The sequence below is a fragment of the Anser cygnoides genome, chromosome 22, assembly GCF_040182565.1.
Source record: "Anser cygnoides isolate HZ-2024a breed goose chromosome 22, Taihu_goose_T2T_genome, whole genome shotgun sequence".
NCBI lineage: Eukaryota > Metazoa > Chordata > Aves > Anseriformes > Anatidae > Anser > Anser cygnoides.
In genome coordinates, this window is record NC_089894.1 from 3,511,163 (window position 1) to 3,523,200 (window position 12,038).

The window sequence follows — 12,038 nt, forward strand, 5'->3', positions numbered from 1 at the left end:
CGCTGTGCCCGCAGCCTGTGTAACGAGAGGCGGCGCGACGTGGCCGGGCTGGGGGCTGCCAGGAGGATGTGGTGCCCCCACCTCGCCCCCCAGCCACGACGGGGTCACCCCGCAGGACGAGGGACAGTGCCGGGCACGGGGCTGGGTGTGCTGCCACGTCCCCGTACCAGGCCTAAGCCAGCTGGCCAGCTAGCCCATCAGCCAGCCAGCTAGCCCCCAAAGTCAACCAACTAGCCTGCTGGCCAACTGACGAACTGGCTAGCCAACCAGCCTGTTGGTCAGCTGGCCAGCTAGCCAACCAGCCAGCCCCCTGGCCAGCTAGCCAACCAGCCGCCAACCATCCCACCATCTGGCCAGCCAGCCACCCGCCTACCCATCTACCAAGCAGCCGACCAGCTAGTTGGCCAGCCAGCTAGCCACTCGCCAGCTGGCCAGTGAGCTACCAGCCAGGCAGCCAAGCAGCCCCCTAGCCGTGTGGCTAGCAGGACAGCTGACTGGCCAGCTCTCTAGCAGAGCGTGCAACCAGCCAGCCAGCCAAAGAGCCATCCGTGCATCCAACTAGCCAGCTAGCCACCTGGCCACCAGCCATCTGGCCAAAGAGCCAGCCAGCGGTCAGTCAGCCTCCGGGTCGCCAGGCGGACAAGCAGCGCTGCCTGTGCAGTCGTGGCCCTGCCCCGTGCCTCAGTTTCCCTTGTTTCATCCCCCCAGAGCTCCACTGCAGTGCCCAGGCTCCGTGCCGTGTCTTCACAGGCATCACTAGGCTGGAAAACTCATTAACACCTTTGTTTAATCACCTCTGCCTCCTAGCAAGGCAGTCATGGGCCTTTTGTGCAAGGGGCGCGGTGTGACTGTGGGTGATGGCGCCCAGCGAGGGTGATGCACGCGCTCACCCGCGTTTGTGTGCGTGCATGGGCACGCGCCCACCCGTGGTCACACAGCCCTGCTTGCACAAGTGCAACCTAAACACGCCCATGCACACGCGTGCCCATCTGTGCATACATGCACACATCTGTACGCGCACGCACACACAGCTCCTCTCCCCCGCGTGTGCCACGCATGCGCCACACTCCGCTCTGCAGCACCGCCACGGTCCCTGGGCTCCGCGGCACCCCATGGAGATGGGGCTGGGGGCTGGGGGCTGGGGGCTGGGGGTTGGGTGCTGGGTGCCCCCCCCGTGCCACCCCACGTCCACAGCACCCCCACCGCATCCAGCATGCCACGTCAGCTCCTGAACCCGCTCGGCTGTCACGGGAGGGGAAACTGAGGCACGGAGCAGCTCCGACCCCACCACGCGGCCCCGGCACCGCCTGCCCTCTCCCTTCCCCAAATCCTCCCTAATGAGCTCCCGAGCGAGCGGCGGGGCCATGGCCGCCCACCGCCGCCCCGTGCCCCCGCGTCGTCCCCCGCGCCCCCCGAGCATCGACCGGGCCCCCCGCCGGCGGCGGCCCCTCTGAGCCCCCCGGCCGCCCACCTCCGCCTCATTATGCAGAGCAAACAGCCGTGGGCTCGGCTGCGCATCGATTCTGCGGGAGCTGCTGTTTGCTTAACCTTTGCAGAGAGCGGCGGCTGCTCGCGGCGAGCGGAGCCGCAGCCGCTGCCTCTCGGCTTTGTCCTTCTCCATCCTGCGCCCGCCAGCAGGGCCCTGCGAGGCTGGCTCCCGGCGCGCTCCTCCGAGGGGCTGCGGCGGCCACGTGTAGGGGGTGGGGATGGGGATGCGCTGGGGGCTCCATCATGGGTCACCCGGGACGTTGTCCCCACCCGCACGGCTCTGCGGGCACAGGGTGGTGCTCCCCGAGCTGGATCTGCAGGGACGTGGTGGCAGGGGTGGTGGCAGTGCCATGGGGACCTTGTGGTCCAGGATGGGGAGGTGGTGGCCAGGGTGGTGGCAATGCCATGGGGATGTGGTGGGTGGGATGGTGGCAGTGCCACGGGGACTTTGTAGTCCAGGGTGGGGATGTGGCCATGGTTGTGTTGTGGGGACATTGTGGCCCAGGGGTGGTGGCAGTGCCATGGGGACATGATGGCTCAGGGTTGCGGCAATGCCACAGGGACCTTGTGGTCCGGGGTGGGGACATGGCTGTGGTTGTGCTGTGGGGACGTCGTGGTGGCCCAGGGCGGCGAGGAGGGGTGGGGTGGTGGCCGTGCCATGGGGACACGGTGGCTCGGGGCGGTGAGGTGGCTCGGGGTGGCGGCCGTGGTGTGGGGACGTGATGCCCCAGGGCTGTGCCCCCGCCGTAGGCACACAGCAGGCAGGGACAGCGATGTCCCTTGTCCCTCGTCCCTCAGCATTAGGCGCGTGCCCTGATACGAGCGGGGGTGCACCACCGGGACCCTGCCGCGGCCACCCCATCCCTTTCCGCGTCCCTGTCCCCGTCCCCGTCCCCACGCAGAGCCCCGTGCCCACCCGCGGGAGCGCCGTGCCGGAGGGTGACTCACGTCGCCGTGGCCTCGCCGAGGCGTATTTTTAGGAGCTCATTAAAAAACGAAAAGAAAAGGGGGGGGGAGAAGGAGAAAAGAAAGGGGGAAGCGGCGGCGGAGCAGGACTTGTCCTTCCCCCGGTGACAGCTCGGAGGGGACACGGAGCCAGCACGGGGGGGCAGCACCCCAGCACCAAAATACCTACAAACCCCCAAAAGCCCCCAAAGGCAGCGCCTTGTTAAACCACCAGGAATAATTGCCTCCTCCTCGGGAGCTTCTTACGAAACATGATTTTTTTGCTTTCGGGGCATCTCCATCCTGCTCTCCGGCGAGCGGCGGCGCGGGTCGGAGCTGGCTAATTGATTCCTGCTCGCTGATTAAATTCGAGGCCCTTTGCGGGAGCAGCGGGGGGACGCGGGCACCGCTCCGGCGATCGATGGGCTGCCAGCAAGCCCCCACAGCCCCGCGCGGGGACGGTCCCCGCGTCCCCGGCTTCATTAGGGGGTTGGGCGTTGGTTTTGTCCCCAAAGTGTCCCCACGGAGAGGGGACAGGCACGGGCGCACCCCGCTGTGCCTCCCGTGGGTGCCCCCACCCGTGGGTGCCACCGGGGCTGATGCCACCGCTGCGCTGCCACCCGCCCCAGGCCACCGAGGCGGCCGAGCCCCGCGCGTCCCGGGGCTGCGGCGTCACTCGGGCGGGTGTCACCGGCAGCAACCCCGGGGGCTGCTCTGCTGCCACGGTCCCCGCGTCCTCGTCCCGCTCCCCGCCGCTGCGGTTGGGCCCCGGTGCCGGAGGCGGCTGTCACTTCCCATCGCGTCGCCGGCCGCTGCGGCCGCCCGAGATGCCAAGAGATGACGAGTGGGCTCGCGGCCCCCCAGCCCCCGGGTCCTCGGCACGAACGCGGGGTGACAAGCGGCAGAGCGGGGCCACCGAGCCCCGGGGCGCAGAGCGAGCTCTGCCGGGGGGCTTTGTCCCCGCTGTCACCGCCGTGGCCACGTGCACGCGTGCGCCCGCTCCCCCAGCAGCGCTCCGGTGCCATCTGCGGGGGGGGCGCACCCCTGTGGCACGGCCGGGTTGGGGACACCGTGCTCGGCCCTGCTGCCACCAGCGGTGACATCCCACCGCACGGCCCCACGTGGAGCTCCGTGTGGGGCCGGGTCGGGGTGAATGTGTGGGGCTGGGGGGGGACTTGGGGGTGATGGGGACATGGCAGTGGGACAGCGAGGACCAAGGTGACGCTGGAGCCCTGCCGAGGCAGGACAGGGAGGGACATCCGAGGGGTCACCGGGCACCCGCCCGCCTCGCGCCCCCCCAGCCCGGCGGCACGCCGTGGGGACGCGGGGACGTGGCCACCAGGGGGGATTGGGTTGGGGCTCGGGGCGCACAGCGCAGCGAGGCTGTCCCCAGGCGCCCTTCTGGGACAGGCACCCAAGGGACAGGCAGCGTGGCACCGCCGGGGTGCTGGGGCTCCTGCGGCCTGCGGCCCCCTTCCCAGCTGCTCCGTCCCTGGCTGCCTCTGTCCCTGCTGGGGACACCGCGGGTGGCCCTGGGGACATCCCCAGGTTTGGCCCCGGCGGCTGCGTCCCCGCTCCCCAGGGTGTCCCCGGGCCGTGGGTCCCAGGGGTGCGGGTGTCCTGCGGGGGGACAGCTCCGGACCCCGCGGGGCCACACGGGGCGGCCGGAGGGGACGCGGGGTGACACGGGTGGCCCCGGTGCGGGAGCCCTGGCAGTGTCCCCAGGGGGCTCTTGGGGGACCACGGGGCGGGGAGGGGACACGCGGGGCCGGGGGGGCTGGGACAGCCCGGGGGGGGGACACCGGGGGGGGGGGGCGTGGCGGAGGGGGCGTGGCCTCGAGGGGTGTGGCGGAGGGGGCGTGGCTCCCACCCGGTGCGCGGCAGGGAGGGGGCGTGTCTGAGGGGTTGGTGGGCGTGGCTAGGGAGCTAATGGGCGTGGTTATGGACGGAGGGGGCGTGGCTAGGGACGGAGGGGGCGTGGCTAGGGAGTTAGTGGGCGGGGCTAGGGACGGAGGGGGCGGGCTATGGGAATGGGCGGGGCTAGGGAGGGAACGGGCGTGTTCACCGCCGGGCTGGGCGTGCCCACAGCCGCTGGGGGCGTGTCCGTGGGCGGGAGGGGGCGTGTCCAGGGCGCGAGGTGGGCGTGGTCTCCCCGCAGGGGGCGTGGCTTCCCGGGAGGGGGCGTGTCCGGGGCGGGCGGGCGCGGGGCGCACCGGAGCCAGCGGAGCGGAGCGGAACGGAGCGGCCGCCGCCGAGCCCCGCCGCCGCCTCCCTGCCCGCCGCCGCCGCCGCCGCCCTGCCCGCCGCCGCCTCGCCCCCCCCCGCCGGCACCATTCCCCCCGGCGGGCGGCAGCGCGCCCCGGCCGGGCGGCGGCTCAGCCTCGGCCGCAAAACTTTGCTGGCGGCCGCGGCGGGCGTGGTGATGGTGCTGGTGCTGGTGGTGCTCATCCCGGTGCTGGTCAGCTCGGCGGGCGCCGACGGCCGCTACGAGATGCTGGGCACCTGCCGCATGGTCTGCGAGCCCTACGGCACCGCCGGGCCGCTGGGCGAGCGGGGCCCCCTCCCGCCGCCCTCCACCTTGGTGCAGGGTCCCCAGGGCAAACCGGGCCGGCCGGGCAAGCCGGGCCCGCCGGGCCCCCCCGGGGAACCGGGGCCGCCGGGGGCTGCGGGGCCGCCGGGGGCGCGGGGCGAGGCGGGGCGGCCGGGACCCCCCGGGCTGCCGGGGCCGGGGGCCACGGGGGCGGTGAGCACGGCCACGTACAGCACGGTGCCGCGCGTCGCCTTCTACGCCGGCCTCAAGAACCCGCACGAGGGCTACGAGATCCTCAAGTTCGACGACGTGGTCACCAACCTGGGCAACAGCTACGACGCCGCCTCGGGCAAGTTCACCTGCGCCATCCCCGGCACCTACTTCTTCACCTACCACGTCCTCATGCGCGGCGGCGACGGCACCAGCATGTGGGCCGACCTCTGCAAGAACGGCCAGGTAAGGGCCGGCCGCCGCGCCGGGCTGCGCGCTGCAGGGACCGGAGCTGCTGCCGCCTCCCTCGCCCTGCAGAAGGGCTCTGGGGCCTCCCCGGGGTGCCCTGACCTTCCCCCGGCCCTGGAGGTGCAGCCCGGCAGTGCCCTGCCCGCCTCCTGCTAGCAGCAGCGCGCTCCGGGTGCACCCTCGGGGTGCCCTGCCCTTCTCCCAGCCCCGGGGACGTGCTCTGCATCCCCCCTGGGGTGCCCTCTCCTTCTCCCAGCTCCGGGGATGCACTCCGGGAGCACCCTGAGGTGCCCCGTTTTCCTCTCCCACCCGGAGATGTGCCCTGGGTGCCCCCCCGGGGTGCTCTCTCCTCCTCCCAGCCCCACAAACAAGGCTCTGGATGCCCCATCCTTTTCGCAGCGCAGGAGATGTGCTCTGCCCGTGCACCCAGGGGGCCCCGATGTGCCCCAGGGGGTCCTCTGGGTCCTTTTCTTGGCCCTGCAGATGTGCCCTGCCATGCCTTCGGGGTGTCCTCGTGGTCTCCTGCCATGTCCCTGAGGTCCCTTGTCCTCCCCAGCCATGCCAGCATCCCCATGGACCATGCAGGCTGCCCTACCCTGGGGACTCCTCCGCAGGGACAGCATCTGCAGTGGCCTCGAGGGGGGCACCGAGCGGGCTGCGCAGCCCCTGCCCCGCATCCTGGGCACCACAACCCTGGAGCCGGGTCCGCAGCGCCCGGCACCTGTTTTGGGAGAGATGTCCCTATCTGCGGTCGGCTGCGCAGCCACGCACCCGTGGGACATCCTGCCTGCCCTGGGGACAGCCCCTGGGGCACCCTGGGCGACCCAAGGATGGGACTGGCTTCCTGGTGCTGGTGCCTCCCCCCGGTGCTGGTGGCCCCCCCATGCTGAAGGGCAGCTCGGGGTTTGGTGGTCCCTGCGTCACCCTTGAAGGGCATCTGCGCAATGGGGAGGGGGGGGCAGAGGCTGGCCCTGGCCCTGCCACCCCTGCCCTCCGGCAGCCCCCCCAGCCCTCTCCATCCCCAAATCCTCCAAATTCTGAGACGCCCCTGAGCACCATCCCCGAGGTTTTCGGGTGATGCCCGAAACGGCGCCTCTTCCCCCCGCCGTTCCCCCCACCCGCGACTCGAGGCGCAGATCCTCAGCCTTCGCTGGAGCCTTGGCTGTCACACTCGAAATGTCACCCGAGCTGAATTTCCTCCGGTGTCACCGTGGCGGCTGCGGCACGGTCGTGCTGCCGCGGCCGGGATCCATCCCCGGGGAAGGACGGGCAGGGAATCGCGGCAGTGCTGCCGCTCCCCCCGGCTCCTGCCCGCCGTTGCTTTTGCCGTTTTATCTTCCCCCCACGCGAAGCCCCGCTCCTGGCACCCTGATGCACTTCAGCGCGCACCCGAGTTTAAGCCTCCAGGCTGCCAGATTAAGCCTAGAGTGAGTTATGAACCCAAAATCATCCTCGGGCTGTGATCGCTGGGGAGCCGAGCACCCCCGGCACAGCCGCTGCGCTCCAGCGCTTCGCTCCGAGAAGCTTCGGGCTCGGCAGGGCAGGAGCCCCCAGCATCTTAACTTAGCTGCTGTGACCGAACAGTTGGATTTTTCTTTTAGTTGGTTTTTTTTTTTTTTCCCTCCCTTCGCTTGCACCTGCTTTTCGCAGCCCCGAACTGGGGGATCGCGGCGATGCCTGAGCGCACGGGGTGCTTTTCCCCGTGGCAACGACTCGGAGCATCACCCGCGTGGCGTCCCCTGCTCGCGGGGTGAGCATCTCCCACGGCACCTGGATGGCTTGTTCCTTCCCTAAGAAGCCCACGCAGCATTCGGGAACCCGACCCCCCCCCAAAACCGAGCTGGAAGGGGGGGGGGGGCACGACCACCCCATCCCTTTCTGCATCCTCGCCATTCAAAGCTTGGGGCACCGGGGCAAGCGCGAGCCTCTGGTGAACCGCGGGGCCCACGCGCCGTGGGCTTGTGCCGGCGCGGCGAGGTGCTAACAGATGCGTTTCCAGAAGCTACAAAGCCCCTGTCAAGAGTAAATAAAATCAGCCGGGCGTGCGCCTGCAATACAGCTTAATCATCATAACGGCGGTCCTCGTCGGGCGCCTGAATCGCAGCCATCTCCACGCGCCGGGTACTAATTACCAACAAGATATCACCGCTCAAATATTTATAAATAAGCAGCTCGGGAGGTGGCTGAGTGCTTTGGGCGGGAGGGAGGGCTGGCACGGGGCTGGAGTGGAGGGAGTTTAAAAAGGTACCAAAAAAAAACACGTATAAAAAAGCAGAGGAATTGGGCTTTGGGCTCTGGAAACACAGCCCTGCGGGAGCGAGGCGATGCTCAGCCGGCCCGGGGTGCGCAGGGATGAGGGGGCTGCACCCCGGGGGGGTCGGGGGGGCACCCACTGAGCACCCCTGGGCGCAGGGGCCGGGGGCACCGCGGTGCCTTTCGGGCTTTTGTTGCTGCCGGGGCTGCGTGGGGCGAGCCGGCGCCGGCAGCGTCCCCGCGGGAAGGCTGCAGATCACCAGATCACCCTCGGACTCCTCTGCAGTCCTCGTGCCCGGCTCGGTGACCTGCTCCTCGCAGAGGTGACGCCCCGGGGGACGCGGTTGGCTTCCCCGTGAACAAATGTCGCTCCCGGCATCGGCCGAGCCCCCAGCCCCAGCCCCAGCGGGAGCCCCCGCGTTATTTTTGCGCAGGAATAAGCTGCGGGGCGGCGAGCGCTGGAGGATGCTGCGGTTTGGTGCAGCCCCGGCCCCTCCGGCCCCATCCGTCCCGGGGGGCGCACGCCATCCCCCCCGGCCCCCGCTCTGCTCCCACGTCAGCCCCGGCCCCGGGGAGCGCGAGGTCCCGCAGCCCATCGCCCCCGCACCGCCGCCCGGTGCTCGAGTTAATGAGAGCCAGGGGAGCCCCGGCGCCGGGAGGGAGCAGCTCCTGATGATTAATTAGCATTAATTATTCTTATTTGTATTAGCTTGTAGCCGTTTCGGTGAGCGGCGAGGAGGGAGCGGGGCGACGAGTTGGTCTTTGGGAGAAAGGCGAGCGGTCGGGACGGGCGGGCGGCCGGGGCAGCTCGGTTGGGTTGGAGCTGGGTGGTGGTGGGAGCGCGGCCCCGCGGCGCGGGGGTGCCACCGCCGCCTCGTCCCAGCCTGTCCCGTCCCCGCGGTGGGTCTGGAGGTGCCACCCGGGTGCGGGAGCGGATGTCACCACGGCATCACCGTCGCAGGGCGAGGGCCGTCCTCGTTTTGTAGGGCTGTGCCACGTCCCCTGGGGTCGCAGCAGGTTTGGGGTGGGATTGGGGACCCGGGTCCCTTGCGGCTGGCAGCAGGTGGCGGTGCAGGTGAGTGTCCTGGTGCAGGCACCGTCCCCAGCTGGCCGTGTGGCTGTGACAAGTGATGGCTGGGCTGCAGTGGAGCCGACGGCGGTGAGAGCAGGGTGCAGGTGACTCCGTGGGCACCACGGGGACAGCACGGGGACTGTCCCCAAGGTGGGACAGAGGGAGACGTGTCCGTGGGTCTGCAGGGACGTGGGCACCCGCTGCGCCATGGGGAGCCCAGATGCGCCCAAGGGCAGCGTGTTTGGTCCCAGGCACGTGCCGGAGGGACCGGTGTCCCCAAACACCCCGTGACGTCCTTCCATGGTGGGGGACAACAGGGGACAGGGCATGGGGCCGCGATGGCTGCAGTGGCCGGGCTTTGTGGGCAATGGGCTGCCTGCATCCCGTGGGTGCAGCCTGCCACCGGGGGGGACTATTCCCAGCCTTAGGGTCACTTGGGTTGGTGACAGCGGCCAGCCCCCCCCGCTGGGTGCCATGTCCCCATTTTGAGCTGCTTCTCCCTTCCCACCCCCTCTCTAGGGGCTGCGCTCTTCCCCAGGGCAGTGCCGTGGGGAAACTGAGGCACGGAGCAGCGCTTGGCCGCCTGTGCCGCCCCGGTGTGCCCTGCTCCCTGTGTCCCCCGTGGTCATGGGGACGAGGCCGTCGGGACGACGTGGTGGCACCCCCTCCTCCCCTGCCGCCGCGGAGCCGGGAGCTGCTCAGCCCGGCCCCGGCGCTGCCATTTATCTTCCCTGGTTAGCGAGGAGGGCTGGCGGGCGCGCGGTGACGAGGCGGCCCCTTAACGAGGGAAGACGGATGGCACCGCGCGGCTCCCGCTGCAGCGGGGACAGGGCTGGGGAGGGGGGGGGGTGGCAGAGCCAAGTGGCTCTTCCTGCTTCCCCTTTCCCTCTGCTGCTTCCCACCCTCCTCTTCCTCACCGCAGCCCACGGGGCGCGGTGGCAGCGTGTGGCCAGCCGCCAGCGTCCCCCAGGGAGCGGGGTGCTGCACCCGAGAGTCGTCCCCCCCCCCAGGATGGGGGTGCTTGTAAGCTGCATGGTGCCACGTGGTGGGATGGAAATGGGGTGACTTTTAGCGTGGTGACGGTGCTGGTGCTCGCAACGGCACGAGGGGTGTCTGCGTGTGTGAGAGCGACCCCCGTGGGACTGTGCTGGGCCATCAGTAGGTTCCAGAATGAACAGCTCCTGACTGGTGGGGTTCTTCGCTCCCGCAGGCTGGAGAGACGCCGCTGCCTCGGCTGCGCTGCCTTTACCCCCGGAGGCTTTTGGGGGTGGCCTTGCTGTGTCCCCAGGGGGTGGCCACGACCCTTGGCTGTGGGTGCCACGGGTGCCTCCCTCCTCCTGCCACCAGTTTGGGGCCCCGCAGCTGCTCAGCAGAGCCTCCCTGACCAGCGCCAGCCAATTTAGAGCCCATTCTTGTCAGTTATAATTAGGAGCCACTTCTCCCCGGTGCATCGCTTTGTATTTCACACGGGATTTTACCTGCCGTCTTGTCACTGTCACCCGGCGCTGTGAGATCTCGCTGCAAGGCTCCAGCGCCGGCTTAGATTTGATTACCCAAATAATTCCGTATCAGCAGCAGGCTCCAGCCGCGGCGCTGCTTCTCCAGGAGGTTTTGCGTCTGCTGGGCAGGCGCGGGCTCTGCCGGGTCCTCGCTTGGGGGCAGCTGTTGATGTGAGCATCCCCTCCCGCCCCACACCCGAGCTGTGGCCCCGTGTACGAGCCTGCCGGGCTGGGAGAGCCTCAGGGGGCTGCCGGGTGCCACCGTGGTGGCAGAGCCCTGCCAATGTCCCCATGCCGGCGCTGTCTCCTCGGTCTGGGTCCCGGTCACCCGTGGGTGTGGGTGTGAGGCAGCCTGAAGGGAGTGGGAACCGTGCCCCCAGGCACCCATGGGTATCCCACGGGCGTGCAGGAGCCGTTTGCAGCTGCAGACGAGCAGCAGGAGCACAGAAGCTGCTCTTCTGCATCCCCCGCAGCCGGGGCTGAGGCAGGGCCATCAGGACGCGGGGCTGATGCCGGGGCTGGGTGCCCCTCGGGGTTGCAGAACGTGGGGTCAAGACGGGGACGTGGGGACCCACGGGTGAGGGAGGGACGCGGGATGCAGCCAGGCTAATGCTGTGTCCCCTGCGCAGGTGCGGGCCAGCGCCATCGCGCAGGACGCGGACCAGAACTACGACTACGCCAGCAACAGCGTCATCCTGCACCTGGACGCGGGTGACGAGGTCTTCATCAAGCTGGACGGGGGCAAAGCCCACGGCGGCAACAACAACAAGTACAGCACCTTCTCGGGCTTCATCATCTACTCGGACTGAGCCTGGACCCGCGGCATCGCCCCGCGGCCGTCCAGCCCCACGGCACCTCCCCACGGCACCCCCCGACGCCCACCCAGCCCCACGGCACCCCTCTGCCATGGTTCGGACCCATGGGATCCCCGTCCTCCGTCCAGCCCCACGGCATCCCCCCAACTGCTGTGCAGCCCCGTGGCCACCCCCTGCTGCTGTCCAGCCCCATGGCGTCCCCTTGCTGCTGTCCAGCCCCGCGGTGTCCCCCCCGCTGAGGTCCAGGACGTCCACCCCGGCTGGCTGTGGGGCCCCAAAACCCCGCTTCCCCACCACCCGCTCACCCCGCCGCTGCTAATTCGGGGCTGGGGGAGCAGAGGGGCAGCGGGCAGGCAGGAGCCGGGGGAAGCCCTGCGCTGCCCCTTCCCGCCCCGCGTCCCCTGGCTGTGACCCGCTTGGCCCCACGGTCCCCGCTGCGGGCGCGCCGGGCTGTGTATATGTACAGGATGCGCAGCTGTCCTACGGGTGCCCCCGCCCCGCACCGGGGCTGTGCCGGGGGGGCCACCGCTGCCCGGTCCCGGGCGACTCCATGGTAAAGCAGAGCTGTGACCTCTCCCCGTGTGCTGTCTTTGTCCCCGCGTCGGGCACAGCCAGTGTCCCCAGCCCTGGGGACGGCGTCCCGTGGGCTCGTGGCCTTCCTGGGCACACCCCCAAGAGCCCAGCAGAAGGAAATGGGGGCACCAGGAGGGGCCCACACCCGCTTGGGGTGGCAGCTGCCTGTCCCCAGGTGCCGGTGTCCCCATCGGAGCGTGGCTGGGGGTGACGCGGCGATGCCACCAAGGTGTCCCCAGAGGGTCCTGCCCAGAGGCAGGGTCCTGCCTGTCCCCTTGGGGGGGCTGCCAGCAGGTGTGACCCCTCAGGGGCTCGCTGTCCCCATGGTGGGGTCCCACAGGAGTGCAGGGAGTGACAGGACGCGGTGACAGGACGCGGTGACAGGACGCGGTGACACCTCTCGA

The 12,038-nt window shown here is 70.0% G+C and overlaps 1 protein-coding gene across 2 annotated transcripts; it reads left to right on the plus strand.

Moving 5' to 3' along the window:
- Positions 1-4,613: 4,613 nt before the first annotated feature.
- On the plus strand, positions 4,614-11,637 carry C1QL1 (complement C1q like 1). Of its 2 annotated transcripts, none has more exons than XM_066981837.1 (2): positions 4,614-5,419; positions 7,073-7,597. In XM_066981837.1, exons 1-2 carry the CDS (start codon positions 4,856-4,858, stop codon positions 7,214-7,216), a joined length of 708 nt encoding a protein of 235 aa, XP_066837938.1. In that variant the 5' UTR covers positions 4,614-4,855; the 3' UTR covers positions 7,217-7,597. The 2 variants fall into 2 exon arrangements, with proteins under 2 accessions (XP_066837938.1, XP_047903827.2); XM_048047870.2 differs by lacking the exon at positions 7,073-7,597 and adding an exon at positions 10,876-11,637 and having other exon boundaries at positions 4,629-5,419.
- The last annotated feature ends 401 nt before the right edge of the window (positions 11,638-12,038 follow it).